The sequence below is a fragment of the Phocoena phocoena genome, chromosome 12 (genome assembly GCF_963924675.1).
Source record: "Phocoena phocoena chromosome 12, mPhoPho1.1, whole genome shotgun sequence".
In the NCBI taxonomy this organism is placed as follows: Eukaryota; Metazoa; Chordata; class Mammalia; order Artiodactyla; family Phocoenidae; genus Phocoena; species Phocoena phocoena.
In genome coordinates, this window is record NC_089230.1 from 70,858,984 (window position 1) to 70,878,528 (window position 19,545).

Genomic DNA, 19,545 nt, shown 5'->3' on the forward strand with positions numbered 1-19,545 from the left:
AAAAAAAAAGATCCATCCACCTCACTACAAATAACTCAATTTCGTTTCTTTTTATGGCTGAGTAATATTCCATTGTATATATGTGCCACATCTTTTTTATCCATTCATCTGTCCATCACACTTAGGTTGCTTCCATGTCCTGGCTATTGTAAATAAAGCTGCAATGAACATTGTGGTACATGATTCTTTTTGAATTATGGTTTTCTCAGGGTATAGAGTTTGTCATACAGAGTGAAGTAAGTTAGAAAGAGAAAAACAAATACCGTATGCTAACACATATATATGGAATCTAAAAAACAAACAAAAAAATGGTCATGAAGAACCTAGGGGCAAGATGGGAATAAAGACGCAGACCTACTAGAGAATGGACTCGAGGACATGGGGAGGGGGAAGGGTAAGACGGGACAAAGTGAGAGAGTGGCATGGATATATATACACTACCAAATGTAAAATAGATACCTAGTGGGAAGCAGCCGCATAGCACAGGGAGATCAGCTCGGTGCTTTGTGACCACCTAGAGGGGTGGGATAGGGAGGGTGGGAGGGAGGGAGACACAAGAAGGAAGAGATATGGGGATATATGTATATGTATAACTGATTCACTTTGTTATAGAGCAGAAACTAACACACCATTGTAAAGCAGTTATACTCCAATAAAGATGCTAAAAAAAAACCAGACAAACAGACAAAAAGAAACATTTTAAATCAATGTGTGCTACCTATGACAGACAAAACACATATCGATAGTAGATTTTTAAAATAAAATTTATTATCACTAAGATATTTGATACATTTTGCATTGTCAGTTTCTCAGGTGAAAAGTTTGTGAGACACACTTTACTATGCTTTATGAAGTAGATGCTATGTGCACTAAGAAATGTATTCCTTAACACTTCTAAGTTTTAATTTTATTTCCTTTCTTTTTTTAATAAGTGGAATATTTTTTGTCAATTATAGACCCCACAAACCAGATGAGATTAAAAATTATATATTCCCAAGATAAGTAGTCACCAACATTTTGCATTTAAAATTTTATTCTTAAGCTAAAAATTGAGACCACCAAAGGCAAATAGAGCCTCATGTTTTTGTAACCTAGTGGATAATTTTATTGTTAAAAAATATTTTTCTTCCTTCAGAAATGACATTAAGTAGATTGTGGTTTTTTCTTTGTAAAAAGCCTCCTAAGAATGTTACAGATCAGATTTCAAACTTAAGTTTTTTTCAACAAAGCTCAAATTTTCTGTTCAACATTGTTCTTTCATGACCTCTGATGGTGAAAATGTAAACTGACGTTACAAATACTAACAGAAATAATACCACAAATTCCATTTACCTTTTAGTGAAGATCCGTTCCCTTCTTTTCATATTTATTTACTTTGAGAATGTAATGGTATCAATTATTCAACAATACAGAAAGAGTGTTAGACAATTTCCTACCACTTCAAAGCATAAGAAAGCCCTCTTATTCAGTCTATAAATCTCTGAATGTATGTGTGCATAGAAAGAACATTTTAATGATATCAAAACTTACTACTGTGACTACTAGCTCTCAAATGGAAATGGAATAAAGTTTCGATAAAATTGAAACAATTATTTTAATTTACAAAATCATCACTCTTCCTAAATCTCTGTATATATGAATAAGGCAGCATAATTGCATATTAAGACCTGAATTATTTGGACTTATTTATTACTTCAAGTTCATTAATAAGATTACTGTCTAGACCTGAGCTCCTCCCTAAAAAGCTTCCACACAGGTAATTTATCTGGCAATATGACCCCAGAGAGCAGGAATAATGAACAGGGGAATAAAAAGAGGAAAGAAGGAAGAGCTGAAATAAGGATGCATTATCAAAATGATTATGGCCAAACTATGCCGGATTCCACAGGCCTTTTAAGAGGTCGCAATGAAATCCATGAAATAAATAGGAGAAGGGAGAATTCCCTGGAGGTCTAGTGGTTAAGACTCTGCACTTCCACTGTAGGGGGCCCAGGTTCGATCCCTGATTGGGGAACTAATCCTGTAAGTTGAGTGGCACAGCCAAAAAAAAAAAAAGGACAAGGATTTTTCAATGGGCTTCCATCCCCCATGGATTTAGTGGCCCTTGGACTTTGACTACCACATACCCACTTGTAGGTTGCACATGTGTGGCACTTCAGTGGGCATTCCACACCTGCACTTGTTGCCAGAAAATGTCCAGGGAAGGAAGCGGAGGCTCACACCTTGGTCAGAGGTGAGGCACTCCCCAGTTGCACCTGCAGAAAGTCTACGAGAACTGATTGTAGAAACTGACTTCAGTTGAATGCAGGGCCAAGAGAATTTTAAGTGATGAACAAAGTGGTCACTGATGCACTAGAACCTTTGCACTACTCAGATTCATGTTTTCTCTCCATTAACTCCTACCTGTCACTGCAAGGTGCTAGCCAGCCACAACTTGTGCAAGAGGGTTTGTGAACTAGATACCCTCCCTGCTGCCACAGCTGGTCCCAAAGCCTTGTTGATAGTCATCAGCTCTCTTCTCCACCAGCGATTCTAAATTTTTCTCACCCGTGGCCAGCATCTCAGCTGATCTAAGGTTGTTTGCCTGGCAGAGGGATCCAGACCTTCTTCCTCTAGGTTGATTTGCTTTGCCTTCATCAGGGAATAGATGTTGTAAATGCTGATTCACCATTATCACCTGGCACAAAACACCAGGAGATGCATCAATCAAGCCGATGGATATTCCTCCCTGCTTCCATCATAGGGCAGTGACCCAGGCTCTTCGCGTTAATAAGGGTAGGTTAGTCTTGCAAATATGCTAACATATTAATTCTCTTTTGCTTGATGATCCAGGAACGAGGAGCCCAAAGAGGTGGTAGTTAAGTTCTGTGGAACTCTTTTACTTTGTCCTCTGGTGGCCCTGGTGAACGGCCATAAGACCCTTTGTGGAAAGATAGGGAGAATGTTTGTAACTATTCTTACGACATTACAGAGTCCTTCCTCAAGGGCACTCACCCTCCCTTTGAACACTTGGTATCTGGGTCTGTTGAAATTAAATAAATCCAGAAATTGGATGAAGGATCTGGATTTTCCATGATGATAGCTAATGTCAGTATTCCACTCACTAGATCACTTTGTTATACACACACACACACACACACACACACACACACACATACACACACACAATCAAGTAATCACTCAATCAGCTGTTCATTTATCTCATCCCTCAAAACACCATGATTTATTAGCTATTGGCACAAATCCCTGCAGGTCAAGGCACCTGATTGCTACTAAAGACTTCTGCCCATTTCAGTAATTACAACCATCTTGCCTTCGATAGTTTTGTATTGCTACATGGGCTCTGCCATTGAGAAATCTCATAACTGCACTGATACTGGGGAGACTAGTTCCACAACAGCATCTCCTGTTAATAACTCTGACCTATGCAGGACAGACATCACCAAGTTTTTTCACAGATGCTGGCCTCTTCCTCACCAGTGAATTCCTTCTTGCCTTACTGAAGGGGATGTCCTATGAATCCTCCTGGGGAACCAAGTCAGATGCTAGGTTCTAGATATCACAGATATCTACTCTAACATTCCCATCCCTGTGAGCCTTCTGACATCTTCCTTAGTACTCTGCCAAAGCAATTTTAGCATCTCTACCTCATTTTCCTATTGGCCGTTATCACATTCAGGCTTCAAGGAAACATCCCAGCAGTGGACGAGGACCAATGCCAGGTGTTCTCACTAGCATGTTGAACCTCAAGACATGAGTGAGTGTTCCCATGTCAATAAATCCTTATGCAGCCTTATTTTATTCTCCCTACCAGTTCAACACTCTCAAGATTCACTCCTACATGTGTTCCCCTGGTTCCTTTTAGTATATATAACACGGGACCTGCACTTTCTGTAAACCATTTCCTCCCAGAGCAAGGATTATAGTTCTGCGCTCAGATGTCTGAGACCTGACCGGATCACTGGCGTGGAGATGGTGAATGGCGGCAGGGCTGGATCCTGAGGAGGACAAGTGTCATCTTGTGAGTTGCCTTCCTCATATGAGGGTCTCTAAGTCTTTGCAGGCTCTTTAGGCAATAGGAGGATGCTCTCTTTTAGCAAAGGGAATGGGACTGCTTCTGCCAGTGAGGAGAGTTCAGGGAAATTGAGAGTTCAAGATTCCCAGAATCATTTACGCAAATGTCTCTATTGCTGGTTTCAGGATTTAACTGTTTTCAACCAGGGCCCTAACTCAGGACACCCAAAGAAGCTGTGTCTTCATTCTCCTTTGCACCTATGCTGCAGAAAATGATGATCTCCTCAAATGCTGACAGAGGCCCTTGGCATTTACCATGTGCCTTGAATCGATTTTGGCTGACCTGAGCCAGTCATTTTCCTTATTTCAAAGAATTCAAAGAAATCAATAAAAATCCAACCATCCTTATAATTACCACTGTCACCATACCATTCAAGTATAACAGTAAGTATATGAGTCAACCCTTCACTTTCCACCTGTACCTACGGCCAACGAACCTCATATAAGAATCGTAGAGCGGTGCTCCATCGGTTATCACCACCCCATTTCCCATTAGCAGTGGGATCTTCATTGCCATCGGACTGTTGAGTTACTCAGTTCCTAAATCCCATCCTAATGGTCCATTTTCCAGGGCTAATCCTGATCTATCTATCTTTCCTAGTGTTTGCCTGAAAGCAGAACATGAGACAGAGCTCTGCATAAGAGTAATTTACTCAGGAGTGGGTTGCCACGTAGCAGTAGCCATGAACAAGGAGAATGACGTAGAGAAGGATGGAAAGCCAATACAAGAATGTGCTATCAAGTTGGTCTCTGTTGTGAACAACTGGTTCTGGATCACAGAGGACATCGTGATTAGTCTTATGAAACGAGTATCAACACTGTCCAGGGCCAGTAAGGGGGATTGTTTGTTCATCAGCTCCAGCTCCCACTGATCAAGCTTGGGCCTGTAGAGATTAAATCCCCCACTTCTAAGTTGCAAATGTTGAGTGCTGAATGGTTATCCTCAAGGATCAGAGAAGTCCCACGGATCAGAGAGCAAGCAGTTCACACTGCAAGCTCCAGGCAGGCACACGGACGAGCTACACCTGTGTGTGGCTAGTGACAGCCTGAGTGGCAGTGGTCCCAGTAGCTGTGGCGAGAGTAAAAAACGAGGCCAAGAAGATCTGAGGCTACTACGTATGTGTGAATTAGTGGGAAGGAGGCTGAATTTGCAAAATGCTTCCTAGTAGGGATGGGTGGAGAAAGCTTCCTAGAGGAAATGAGGGCTAAATTGAAACCTAAACCACCTAAAGGATGAGTAGAAGTCAGCAAAGGTTGATAAAGAGGAGACAGGCCATTTTCAGTGAGAAAGAAGCTTCCTCCATCTTCTCAGAGGTTGAGGTGGCTTCTAATGTTTTCCAACCACACCCTACTTCTTCTACAATAGCAGTGGTCATACAGAATTGCAATTGTCTGATCACTTATCTGCTCCACTAGACCAAAGACTCTGTTAGGGCAGGGATTATGACTGTCTTCTCCCATGCAGCACATATTAGAAACAAAAGTATAAACTTAATTGAATTGTCTTGTAGATTGTAAAGATTAAGTGAAGTAATGCATGCACAGCTCCTAACAACTAAAGTGCTCAGTAAATAGTAGCTTTTAAAAATCTCTATTATTATTCAAATCTTTATCATAGGGCACAGTTCTGGCATGTACACATTTGTATCACAATAAACACTTGCTGAAAGAAAAGTTCAGGCCGGACATGATGAGGTCCTTAACTATGTCTGCCAGCAGCAACGCTTTCAACTGCTGTCGCTTTTACATTTTGTATCCTAAATGCTGTCCTCTGAAACTCCAACGTGCGTTGTGTTCTTATTTTTTTAGAGGAAGGAATAGCAAAAATAAAATAAAAATCCAAGAAAGTAATTGTAAGATGCCGCTGTAGAATGGGGGGAAAGGAGGGGTAATGGGAAACCATAGCGATGTTCTGATATGGGTAGGACTTGGGGTGTGTCTGTGTATTTTGAATTTCTTGTCCACTAGATGGTGGAACAGAGTCCCTATCCTGGCAACAGAGTTCTTCATAAAAGGTTACAGGTTCTCTCACAACGCCCACGCAGGGCTTTGCACGTGAAGGAAATTACCCAATAAGTTAAATTTTTTCAAGGCTTCCGCTTGTAAAGCAGAAAGCCGAAACGACACAGGAGGCAAATGTTAGGGAGAGGTGAGAAGGGATGAGAAATGCGGAAAGACAAGGAGCAGGGGAGCTAAACTACATTTCCCAGGAAGCCACGGGCGCACCTGCCACACCCACCACGCCTGTTACGGCGCTCGCGACCCCGTCGTCCTTCCCACCCCAAGGAGCACGGAGAAGGGCACGGAGTCTCCACTGGTGCAGCAGCGGCGGCGGCTCCAACCCGCCAGATCGTCCTGCTGAGCCACGACCACTCCACCCTGCGCTTGTAGAGCCGAAGAGACACTTACCGCTGCCCCTCTGTTCCCGCGAGCCACGTGACCAGCTCGGGTCATGTGACTCCAGAGCCTGGCGGCTGAAGTCAGTTACCCTGGCAACTGCTGGGCCCCCCTCAGACCGTCCGGGAAAGCGGGGAATTCAGAAGCAAAGGTAGGTGGGGCGTGGATACTTGCTTTCCACTCGGTTCAGCAGGGCCCAGACTGTGCTCAGACCCGCTGCTCAGGGCTTTAGTTTCGGGTCACTCCCTTCCTCCACCCCGGCTCCGCTGCGGGCGCGTCTTTGTCTTCCCGCCGACTCCGGAGCCCGCGCTTCCTGGGGCCTGGGACCCTCTGAGTGGGACCCGCATTTGACCCACAATTTGGGGCCAAGACCTTAACCGCCCACACACTGAACTGAACAGAAATGCAAATAAGGGGGAGGAGGTGTTACCGCGCAGGCTGAGCATATTGACCAGATCTCCACACCTCCCGCCTCCACAAAAGGAAGCTGAGGTCGGAGCTGCCTCATGGAGTTACGGTCCAGAAACTGACGCAGATCCGAAGTTGGGTTCTTTAGGGAGACTGGGGAGACTTGGGCATTGCAAGTCACTATTGCGTAGTTTTTGTTGACCTTCCCTCCGTCCAAGAGAAACATAATTTGTTATAATTTGCTCCATTAACTTTGTTTTAGGTAGATTCTGAGTCTTAAGGTATTAATCCAGAAATTTGTATCTGGAAACGCCCCCATATCAGGAAACAGTCTATTTTTCAAAACTTCTTAATATGGATTGATAAATAACTAGCTGAATGATAAGATGGCACAAACTCTGTCCTGCGCTTTGCAAAAGGGAAACAGTCTTTTGGATTTGCTAGTTTTTACTTTTTAAAAGTTTCCTTGAGAAGCCCTGGTTTATTTAAGGGATGTTAAATAACACACACACACACACACACACACACATACACACACACACACATGCTAATATGCATAGATTTAGGAAATAATCTCGAGGCCACTTTTTAACAACTGTGTGTTAAGAATGAAAATGTAATTCTCAACTCTAAGTCAAACTGTGAAAGCTGCTTTTTCAAATCAGTTTTATTAATGAGTTAAAAATCTCTTGTCCAATTTACTGGTCAGTAATTGTGTGTATATGCTAAATCATGAGAGAAATGTCTGAAGTTCAAGGCTGACGGTTTTTATGATGTGATTTGGATTTCCTTAAAGGATGTTTATTATCTCTTGCCATTTAGTGTTTCCACTATTGTAAATACTTTGGAATGTTTACTTTGGGAAGGGAAAATTATTGATAATGGCCCACTATTCCAAAGAAGAGCTGGATGAAGAGTTTGAGCAGTTCATGAAGGAGGTAAGTTTATATTTTTAAAAGCTGTATTGTAAATTGTCCTATAAGAAACTCATTCTTCTAGGATGCAATCAGCCTATCATCAAGCTCTGTCACCTGTTTCCAAAATACATCTATCATCCCTCTAGTTCTCTCCCTTTTCACTGCAACTTACCTAATCCAGGACACCATCATCTCACTAGGCTACTGCAACAGTTCCCACGTACTGTCCAAGCGTTCCTTCACCACACGGCTGCCAGCGTGGTTTGTGACATAAATCAGACTCTGTTACTCCCAATGGAAAAGACTATTGGTCTCCCATCACATACAGAGTAAAATCCAGACTCCTTTCTGTGGCTTACAAAACCCTGGATGATTTTGCTCATGCCCACCTCACTGACTATACACTGCTCTTCCCCCTTTTCCATTCATGCCTTTTTTCTCCTCCAGACACGCCAAGCTCATTTCACATTAGGAGCTTTGTACTGTTCCTTCTGCCAATAATGCTGTCTATTCCTCTATCCTTTACCTGGATGGTGAAGATCTCTTTTTAAAATCACTACCTAAGAGAGGTTTCTTTCTGTTGATCCAGTAAAAAAGTAACTACCAAGTTCCTTCTTATACCATGTACTTAATTTTCCATGTAGCTCATTCTTCATGTAGCTCTTAGAACCATTCATTATTTCACTTGTTTAGCTCTCTTTTCTGCCTCCCTTAAGAATGAATGGTCTTTGATATGACAGCTGTATTTTTTTTATTGAAGTATAGTTCATGTACAATATTATATTAGTTCGAACAGTGATTCAATTTTTATAGATTATACTCCATTTAAAGTTATTATAAAATACTGGCTGTACTCCCTGTGCTGCATGATATATACTTGTAGCTTATTTATTTTATTCATAGTAGTTTGTGCATTTTAATCCCTACCCCTACCCCTATTTTGCCCCTCCTCCTTTCTCTCTTCCCACTGGTACCCACTAGTTTGTTGTCTATATCTGAGAGTCTGTTTTCTGCTTTGTTATATTCATTTGTTTATGTTTTTAGATTCCACATATAAGTGATAACATACAGTATTTGTTCTTCTCTGACTTGTTTCACTAAGCATAGTACCCTCCAGGTCCGTCCATGCTGTTTCAAATGACAAAATTTCATTCTTTTTATGGTTAAGTAACATTCCATCATATATCTGTATACCACACCTTCTTTATCCATTCATCTGTTGATGAACACTTCCATATCTTTGATAGTGTAAATAATGCTGCTGTGAACATTGGGATGCATTTATCTTTTCCAATTACTGTTTTTGTGTTCTTAGCATATATACGCAGGAGTGGAATCACTGGATCATATAGTAGTTCTGTTTTTAGTTTTTTGAGGAACCTCCATACTGTTTCCATAGTGGCTGTACCAATTTACATTCCCACTAACGGTGTACAAGGGTTCCATTTTCTCTACATCCTCACCAGCATTTGCTATTTGTAGCCATTCTGACAGGTGTGAGGTGATACCTATTTGGGGTTTTGATTTACATTTCCCTGATGATTAGCAATGTTGAGCATCTTTTCATGTGCCTGTTGGCCATGTGTATATCTTGTGCCCATTTTTTAATCAGGTTGGGTTTTTTTGTTTGTTTGTTTTTTGATATTAACCCCTTATTGGTCATATGATAAGCAATGTTTTCTCCTGTACTATAGGTTCTTTTCATTTTATCGATGGTTTCCTTTACTGTGCAAAAGCTTTTAAGTTTGATTAGGTCCCATATGTTTAGTTTTGCTTTTGTTTCCTTTGCCTTAGGAGACAGATCCAAAAAAATATTGCTACAATTTATGTCAGAGTGTTCTGCCTATGTTTTCTTCTAGGAGTTTTATAGTTTCAGGTTTGTTTTTTTTTTTTGCGGTATGCGGGCCTCTCACTGTTGTGGCCTCTCCCGTTGCGGAGCACAGGCTCCGGGCGCGCAGGCTCAGCGGCCATGACTCACGGGCCCAGCCACTCTGCGGCATGTGGGATCTTCCCAGACCGGGGCACGAACCCGTGTCCCCTGCATCAGCAGGTGGACTCTCAACCACTGCGCCACCAGGGAAGCCCAGTTTCAGGTTTTATACTTAGGTCTTTACTCCATTTTGAGTTTATTTTTGTATTGATATATGGTGTGCGAAAATGTTCTAATTTCATTCTTTTACATGTAACTGTCCAGTTTTCCCAGCACCACTTACTTCAATAAGAGACTGTCTTTTTTCCAATGTAAATTCTTGCCTTCTTTGTTGTAGATTAATTGACCATAAGTGCACGGGTTTATTTCTGGGCTCTCTATTCTGTTCTGTTGATGGACTTGTTGGTTTTTGTGTTGTGATTACTGGAGCTTCCTAGTATAGTCTGAAGTCAGGGAGCTGAAGTCAGGGAGCTTAATACCTTTAGCTTTGTTCTTTTTTCTCAACATTGCTTTGGCTTTTCAGGGTCTTTAGTTGTTCCGTATAAATTTTAGGATTATTTGTTCTAGTTCTGTGAAAAATGTCATACATGTTTTGACAGGTATTGCATTAAATCTGTAGCTTGCTTTGGGTAGCATGGACATTTTAACAATATCAATTCTTCCAATCCATGAACATGAGCTATCTTGCCATTTCATTGTATCATCCTCAGTTTCCTTCATCAGTGTTTTATAGTTTTCAGACCATGAGTTTTTCACCTCCTTGATTAAGTTTTTTCCTATGTATTTTATTCTTTTGGATGTGATTTTAAAAAGGATGGTTTTCTTACTCTTTCTGATAGTTCATTATTAGTATATAGAAAAGCAACAGATTTCTGTATATTAATCTTGTATCCTACAAAGCTACTGAATCCATTTATTAATTCTGAGAGTTTTTTGGTGAAGACTTTAGGGTTTTCTATATGTAGTATCATGCCATCTGCAAATACTGACAGCTTTACATCTTCCCTTTCAATTTGGAAGCCTTTTATTTCTTTTCATGTCTGATTGCTCTGACTAGGACTTCCAGTACTTTATTAAATAGAAGTGGTGAGAGTGGGCATCCTTATCTTGTTCCTGATTTTAGAGGAAGCGCTTTCAGTTTTTCACCAATGAATATGATGTTAGCTGTGGGTTTGTCATAAATGACCTTTTTTACGTTGCTATGAGTTTAGATACCAACTTTGATGAGAGTTTTTGTCATGAATGGATATTGAATTTTGTCAAATGCTTTCTCTGTATTTATTGAGATGATCATGTGACTTGTTAATGTGGTGTATCACATTGATTGACTTGCAAATATTGAACCATGTTTGCATCCCTAGAGTAAGTCCTACTTGATCATGGTGTATGATTCTTTTTATATATTGTTGAATTAAGTTTGTTGAGGATTTCTGCATCTATATTCATCAGAGATATCAGCCTGCAGTTTTCTTTTTTTGTAGTGTCTTTGTCTGTTTTTAATATCAGGGTAATGTGACCTTGTAGAATGAATTTGGGAGTGTCCTTTCTTCTGTTTTTTGGAATAGGTTGAGAAGGATATTAGCTTTTTATATGTTTGGTGGAATTCTCCTGTGACGCTATCCTGGACTTTCGTTTGCTGGAAGTTTCTGATTACTAATTCAATTATACTACTAGTGATTGGTCTGTTCACATTGTCTGTGTCTTCCTGATTCAGTTTTGGAAGATTGTATGTTTTTAGAAATTAATCCATTTCTTAGGTTGTCCAATTTGTAGACATGTAACTGTTTGTAGTATTGTCTTATGATTTTATTATCTGTGATATTGGTTGTTAGTTCTCCTCTTTCTTTTTTATTTTGTTTGGGTCCTCTTTTTTCTTGATGAACCCCTGGCTAAAGGCTTATCAATTTTCTTAATTTTTGGGGGGACTTCCCTGCCTGGTGGAGCAGTGGATAAGACTCCACACTCCCAGTGCGGAGGGCTCGGGTTTGATCCCTGTTCAGGGAACTAGATACCACATGCATGCTGCAACTAGGGATTCACATGCCATAACTAGGGAGCCTGCATGCCGTGACTAAGGAGCCTGTGAGCCACAACTAAGGAGCCCACGAGCTGCACCTAAGGAGCTGGCAAGCTGAAACTAAGGAGCCCTGGAGCCATAGCTAAGGAGCCTGTGTGCTTCAACTAAGGAGCCTGTGACTACAACTGGGGAGCCTGCCTGCTGCAACTAAGATGCCATGCAACCAAAAAAAAAAAAAAAAATTCTTTATTATTTCAAAAAACCAGCTCTTGGTTTCATTGATTTTTTAAATTTATTTTATTTTATTTTTTTGGTCTCTATTTATTTCCTCTCTGGTATTTATTATTTCCTTTCTTCTGCTGACTTTGGACTTTGTTCTTCTTTTTCTGATTCCTTTGGATGGTAGGTTATGTTGTTTATTTGAGATTTTTCTTGTTTCTTAAAGTAGGCCTGTATCACTGTAAACATTCCTCTTAGAACTGCTTTTGCTACATCCCATGATTTCAGAAAGTTGTGTTTTTATTTTCATTTGTCTTAAGGTATTTTCTGATTCCCTCTTTGATTTCTTCATTGACCCATTGTGTTTTTAGTAGCATGTCATTTAGTCTCCACATGTTTGTGTTTTTCCCATTTTTCTTCCTATAATTGATATCTAGTTTATACCATGGTGATTGGAAAAAATGCTTGATGTAATTTCTGTCCTCTTAAATTCGTTGAGACTTTTTTGTGACCTAGAGTGTGGTCTGCCCTTGAGAATGTTCTATGGTCACTTGAAAATAATGTGTATTCTGCTGGTTTTGGATGGAATATCCTGTAGATATCTATTAAGTCCATCTGGTCTAATTTGTCATTTAAGGCCAGTGTTACCTTACTGATTTTCTGTCTGGATGATCTGTCCATCTGTCCAATTGGGTATTAACATTCCCTACTACTTTTGTATTATTGCCAGTTTCTCCATTTATAGCTGTTAACATTTGCTTTATATATTTAGATGCTCCTATATTAGTTGCATATATTTTAATGAATGTTATATCCTCTTTTGTATTGATTCCTGTATCATTATACAATGCCCTACTTGCCTTTTGTTTTAAAGTCTGTTTCATCTTATATGAGTATTGCTACCCCAGCTGTCTTGTTTCCATTTGCATGAAATAACTTCTTCTAGCCCCTCACTTTCAGTCTGTGTGTGTCTTTATCTCTGAAGCGAGTCTCTTGTAAGCAGCATATAGATGGGTCTTGTTATTTTGTCCAATCAGCCACCCTGTGTCTTTTGATTGGAGCATTTAGTCCATTCACATTTAAAGCAATTATTGATAGTTATGTTCGTACTGCCATTTTGTTACTCTTTTCTGGTTTTTGTACTTATTCTCTGTTCTTTTCTCCTTCTTTTTGTTTCTTCCCCTGTGGTTTGATGATTTTCTTTAGTGGTATGTTTGTGTTCCTTTCTCTCCAGTTTTTGTGTGTCCATTATTGGGTTTTTTTTTTCATTATTGGGTTTTTATTTCTGGTTACCATGGGGTTCATATATGTTGATCTATGGTTATATCCACTTGTTTTAAACTGGTAGTCATTTAAGTTCAAACACATTCTAAAAGTTCTACATTTTTTTCTCCCTTCCCCAACATTTTGTGTTTTTGTGTCATATTTTACATCTTCATGTTTATCCCTTATCTTTTTATTATAGTTATAGCTGATTATACAATTTTTGTCTTTGAATCTTTGTACTAGCTTATTTAAGTGGTTGATCCATAGCCTTTACTATATATTTGTCATTATTAGTGGGGTTTTTCTTTTCCTATACATGCCTACTTCTTGTTGTAGCATTTTCTTTTCCACTGAGAGAAGACCCTTTAACATTTCCTTTAGGGTCAATTTAGTATTGATGAACTCTTCTAGTCTTTGCTTGTTTGAGAAGTTTTTCATCTGTCCTTTAATTCCAAATTATAATTTTGCTGGGTAGAGTATCCTAGGTTTTAGGTTTTTCCCTTTTGCACCTTAAATATATCATGCTGTTCCCTTCTGGCCTGCAAAGTTTTGCAGAAAAATCAGCTGATAGCTTTTGGGGGGTGGGGTTCCCTTGTATGCGACTCTTTGTTTTTCTCTTGCTGCCTTTAGAATAATCTCTTTAACTTTTAACATTTTAATAACACTTTAATTGTGATATGTCTTGGTGTGGGTCTATCTGGGTTCATTTTACTTGGGACTCTCTGTGCCTCCTGTACCTGGATATCTGATTAACTTATTCAGGTTCAAGAAATTTTCAGCCATAATTTCATCAAATAAATTTTCAACTCCTTTCTCTCTGAGTTCTCCATCTGGGACACCTATAGTATGAATGTTGGTACACTTGATGGTATCTCAGAGTTCCCTTAAATTGTTTTCATTTTTTAAATTTGTTTTTTTTTCATGTCTGATTGGGTGATTTCCATTATTCTGTCTTCCAGATCACTTATGCATTCTTCTGTATCACCTCGTCTGCTGTTAATTCGTTCTAGTGTGTTTTTCATTACAGTTGTATTCTTCACTTCTGGCTGGTTCTTTTATATTTTCTAATTTCTTGTTAAAATACTATGTTCATCTATTCCTTTTTCAGCATTCTTAGTAATGCTTTGAACTTCTTATCTGGTAAATTATTTATCTCTGTTTCATTAGTTGTTTTTCCTGTTCTTTTGTTTGAAACAAGTTCTTCTGTCCTCTCATTTTGTTTAACTTTCTCTGTCTCTATGAAATTAAGTGAAACAGTTACCTATCCCCATCTTGAAGGGGTGCCCCTTTGTGGGAGTGTCCCTGTGCAGTCTGCACGTGCCTGGTGGCTTTGATGGGAGAGCTGGATCTGATGTAAGCAGGAGCTGTGTCTTTCTCCAGGGTGTGCTGGCAGCTATCACTTTGGTAAGAGGTGGGACTGGAGACAAAGGGGCTCAAGGCAGAGCCAGGTGTGAGCCAGGGCTTCTCCTCACTCAGTGGCCAACACCACCCTATGAGGGGTGGGAGTGAGTCCCAAGGTGCTGGAGCAGAAGCCCTGAGGGTTGGGTCCCAGCTGGTTCTGTTTCCTATAAGCATGTACTCTTTCCTCTTCTAGCATTGTCACATTGTCATCTTTGCCCCAGAGAGGAGTAGTGCTGGAGCAAGAGGGGCTGGAGTAGGGGTTTGGCTTGGGCCAGGCCTTGTGCCAGGGTGGTCATAGGAAACCAGCCAGAGTCCCGTGCAGTTTCATTCTGCTTCTTCCACCTTGTTTCGGGAGTAAGGAAATATGTGCACACTCTTCATGAGCAGAGTCTCGGTTTCTTACAGCCCCACTGTCGGTCCCACTGGTTTTATAACCAGCTATGGGGACTCATCTTCCCAGTGGCAGACCCCAGGGCTGTGGCCCCCAATATGTGGTTCTAGCCACCTACTCCCCAGAGTGGGTTTCCAAGCCTTTTAATCCCCTTGCTTTTCTGTGTCCCTTCCCTGGGGAACAGCTCCTGACCTGATCACTTTTCTTCCCTTCCTACCCGATTCCATATGTCTTTCTTACAGCTTGTTCTACTTAACGTAACAATTTCAAGGTTCATTTATGTTGTCATATCGATCAGTACCTTATTCCTTTTTTATAGCTGAATAATATTCCATCGTATGGATTTACCACATTTTGTTTACCTTCTTATCAGCTGATGGACATTTGAGTTCTTTCCACTTTCTAGCAATTATGAATAATGCCGCTATGACAATTGTATATAAGTTTTTGTGTGGTTGTATGTTTTCATTTCTCTTGTGTGTATACCTAGGAGTGGGAATGCTGGGTCATATGGTAGCTCTGTGTTTAACCTTTGGAGGAACTGTCAGACTGTTTCCTAAACGGCTGTGCCATTTTACTCTCACCAGAAGTGTATTAGTAATATTAGGGTTCCAGTTTCTCCATATCCTCACGAGCACTGTTGTTAACTGAGCAGCCAGCTGTTTTGTTTTGCTTCGTGTTTAATGATAGTAGCCTAGAAAGCAGTGTGGAAGATTGTCAGAAGTGAGAATACCTGCTATGTATTAGGCAGTAGGATGGGCATTCTCTGTTTCTTTGCTGATCCTTGCCACAGCCCTGCAAGGTCAGTGTCGCTATGCTTGTTTTACATATGTATAAACTGAAAAGAGGCGTAATTTTCCCTAAGCAACAGAACTAGCTTATTTTGAAGTTAAAAGTTTGAACTCAGATCTGTCTGGCTCCAAAAACTTACAGTCCTTCTTTCACACTTTCACGTAGCCATGGGTTTAGGAGGAAAAAACTGAATCTGAGGCAGATTGTCAGAGTTTGGTAAACAGCGAGAGGTAGAAAGAGAGAAATGGAACATTTCAGCATGACAGTGAAGTATAAGACTGTGTGGAAGGTGATGCAACTAAAATTCAGATGGAGTAAAGAATACTCTTTCTTTTCTCCTCCCCTCATCCTGCCTGGTGGTCAAGGAAGACAGTGAGTTCTTTTCGAAGATTTAAAAATGGCATTCTTACAAGTCACTGGGGTAGAGTTGTTTGGTTGGCAGGTGGAAATGTGTGTGTAGTCATCTCAGAAGTTTAAGAAGTGCCCCAGGTACCAATGTCCTAGTTGGGGGACCATATAGAGTATTTGAAAGTGGACAGGCCTTAGTTAGAGAAACCCAAGTTTGAATCCCAGCTCTGTATCACTTACTGGTAGTTGCAACCTGGACAAGTTGCTTAACTTCTTTGAGCTTACTTCCCCATCAGTAAATCTCTGCTGGATTATTTAAAGACTAAAATAACCTGAGTATAGATCCTGACATAGAGCAGGCAAGTAATTAATAAACGTTGATTTCGTCTCCAGAAAAAGTGTGTAGAATAAGGATAAAAAGGACGAAGAGCAGAGTCCTGGGGAAGTCTCGTGTTAAAGAAAAGGGCAAAAGGGCCAAGAGCTATTAGAATTGGTTAGGAAAGGTCACAGAGGTGAAGTATAACCTGGAGGAGGTGGTGCTATGAGGTCAAAGGGCGAGATTTGCCCGAAGTGAGAGTTGGTCACCATGTCAAACTCCATGGTATGATCAGGGAGGTGACTGACAGTCATCCTTTATTTGTGGCATATAGGAGGCCTGTGGTGACTGAGGAGAGCTGTTTTGGATGGGGACCAGATTTTAAGGGGTTTAACAGTGACCTGGAGAAGTTAGAATGTACATAAAGGAAAGATGATAGAATGAAAAGGAGGTAGGAGTAAGGAACTTTGCCTGTTTGCTTTGTTTTGTTTGTTTTGTTTTGTTTTTTTTTAAGTAGGGTAGACTTAAGTGTTCATTCATTCTTTCTTTCTTTTTTTTTTTTTTGCGGTACACGGGCCTCTCACTCTTGTGGCCTCTCCCATTGCGAAGCACAGGCTCCGGACGCGCAGGCTCAGCGGCCATGGCTCACGGGCCTAGCCGCTCCGCGGCAGGTGGGATCTTCCCAGACCGGGGCACGAACCCGTGTCCCCTGCATTGGCAGGCGGACTCTCAACCACTGCGCCACCAGGGAAGCCCAAGTGTTCATTCTTATACTATACAATTATGCCAGGTGCTGTGCTAGGCCCTGGGGATGCAGTGATGAGCAAGTTTATAACCTGAGGGAAGGAGGGCAAGGAGATTGTGGAGGGAGTGAGGTGCAGAGATGGATTAGGATAACCCAGCAAGCGAGAACTTGGTGAGGCGGGAGGTGGCCCCTCTGCAGGTTCTCCTGGGAGTGGAGGAAAGAATTGCTCTTCTGAGAGAGGAAAGCAGCGTCTTAACGGGTGAGTTTAGTGGTGGAGTGAGGGGAAGGAGAAGGAAGGTGGTTTTTGACCTAAGGTCTTTATTTTCTCTGTGAAGAGAGAGCCCAAGTTATTGGCTGAGAGTAAGGGTGGTAGATCGTGGTTAGAGTAGGGGTTTAGGATTGTAGTAAGATTTGAACCTGAAGAGTAGAAAAGGACAAATAAAAGTTTATTAAAGTTTATTAATCATTGTGACAAATGCAAATTTCTCTGGTAAACACCTCACACTCGGTTCTTCCTGGTCTTAGAATTTTGTGTTCTTCTAGAGTGATGCTAGGTGATTTTGCACAATCATTATTTATTCTTAGACCCGAGATAGTGTCTAAAAAAGGATTATATCCTTTTATTCCTTCCTGATTAGGTTTCTTGATCAAGTTTTTTATTTCTTTGTTTTTATTGTTGATGTTTTTTCCTTGTTTCGTCTGCTTGTTTAATTCTGGGTATGAAATCAGTGTTCAGAGATGTATACTTGATGTTTAAGTTATTTTGACCCCATAAATCTAGAAATATATGAATTTATACATAATTGCTGAGAATGTTTAGGTGATAACTGAAATATCAGAGAACAAAGAAACATTTTCAGTGATAAATCTGGGATTCTTGAATTTAAAATTCACTAGCTTATATATGATTTAGCTTTCAGATGATTCTTTTGAAAATTCAAATAAAACACCTAGACAACCTAAAGAAGTGAAGAAGAATGATACAGTGCCATGGTGGATAACTGAAGATGAATTTGAAGATGGTGGTAAATATTGCTGATTTTTAATTTTAAGTTATTTGACCACAGGGGGGCAGTCAAGACTTTTTTCTTTTTTTTTTTTTTTAAACCCCACATTTGTTTGTTTATTTTTGGCTGTGTTGGGTCTTCGTTTCTGTGCGAGGGCTTTCTCTAGTTGTGTCAAGCGGGGACCACTCTTCATCGCGGTGCACGGGCCTCTCACTATCGTGGCCTCTCTTGTTGCAGAGCACAGGCTCCATACGTGCAGGCTCAGTAGTTGTGGCTCACGGGCCTAGTTGCTCCGTGGCATGTGGGATCTTCCCAGACCAGGGCTCGAACCCATGTCCCCTGCATTAGCAGGCAGATTCTCAACCACTGCGCCACCAGGGAAGCCCAGACAAGACTTTTAATTCTGGACTTTCTTACCATGCTTTTAATAAATATATAAGGAAAATAATACTAATAGTGTGAATTTTTGAAGTTTGACTTGATTTTCATATTACTTTATGATATATTTTTTATATAATAGGGAATCTGTGTTTCTGCATTATCAGATTATTTTACATTGAAATAATTTATCGTTCCTCAATTTAAGCTGGTGAATAATGTTAGGTATATTTATATATTATCATGTTTAATGGTAAATTGATTTAAAGTGATTTAATAAAATATTCTGACAATGTATTAATGTCACTGCATTGGGAAGATTTTAACAAATCTATAGATTTTGGTATTGGTCTCTGTTAATGACAGTAGAAAAAAATAATTTTATTACCTTAATAGTAAATAACTCATTATTGATCCTGTCTAGCACATGTGTATATCTTTTTTGGAACTATTCCTACTCACATCTTTACAAATAGAAAATTACTCTCTGGGTGTTTTCCTCAGTATAGCTACTATATATGATATTGCTGTATTGGCAAGGATCCTCAGACTACCTCTATTAAGTACCTATGTTCACAATATTTGTGTCTCACTAAGCACCATTTTATGAACTGATAGGATTTCTGTATCTCTTCTTTTTCCTTGTGCTCCTTGACCCTCAACAGTAAATAATAAATGTGTTTAATAAATAAATGTTACTGTGAATTTGATAGTCACTTCTCTGTTCTTCTTAATACTTCACAGTAAGGAATTGCCTTATTGAAAAGTTCAGTGTGTTTTCATAAATCCATAAACCATGCACAGTGCTAAAGTTTGCATGTGAAGAATTATGTTTTAGAATCTTTCCCCCATTGATGCTTGAAAAAGATATATGATTAAGTACTATTGAAATAATTGACAATGATTTGTGACTTATTTAGCATTAAAGTCTTTATCTAG

General features: G+C 40.0%; 1 protein-coding gene across 1 annotated transcript in view; it reads left to right on the forward strand.

Moving 5' to 3' along the window:
- The first annotated feature begins 7,760 nt into the window (after positions 1 to 7,760).
- The window catches only part of CEP162 (centrosomal protein 162), an 89,458-nt gene continuing 77,673 nt past the window's right edge, over positions 7,761 to 19,545 (forward strand). The window contains exons 1-2 of the mRNA XM_065888945.1: positions 7,761 to 7,817; positions 18,135 to 18,246. Of these exons, the coding sequence (XP_065745017.1) occupies positions 7,761 to 7,817; positions 18,135 to 18,246 (169 nt within the window). The remainder of the gene's footprint in view (positions 7,818 to 18,134; positions 18,247 to 19,545) is intronic.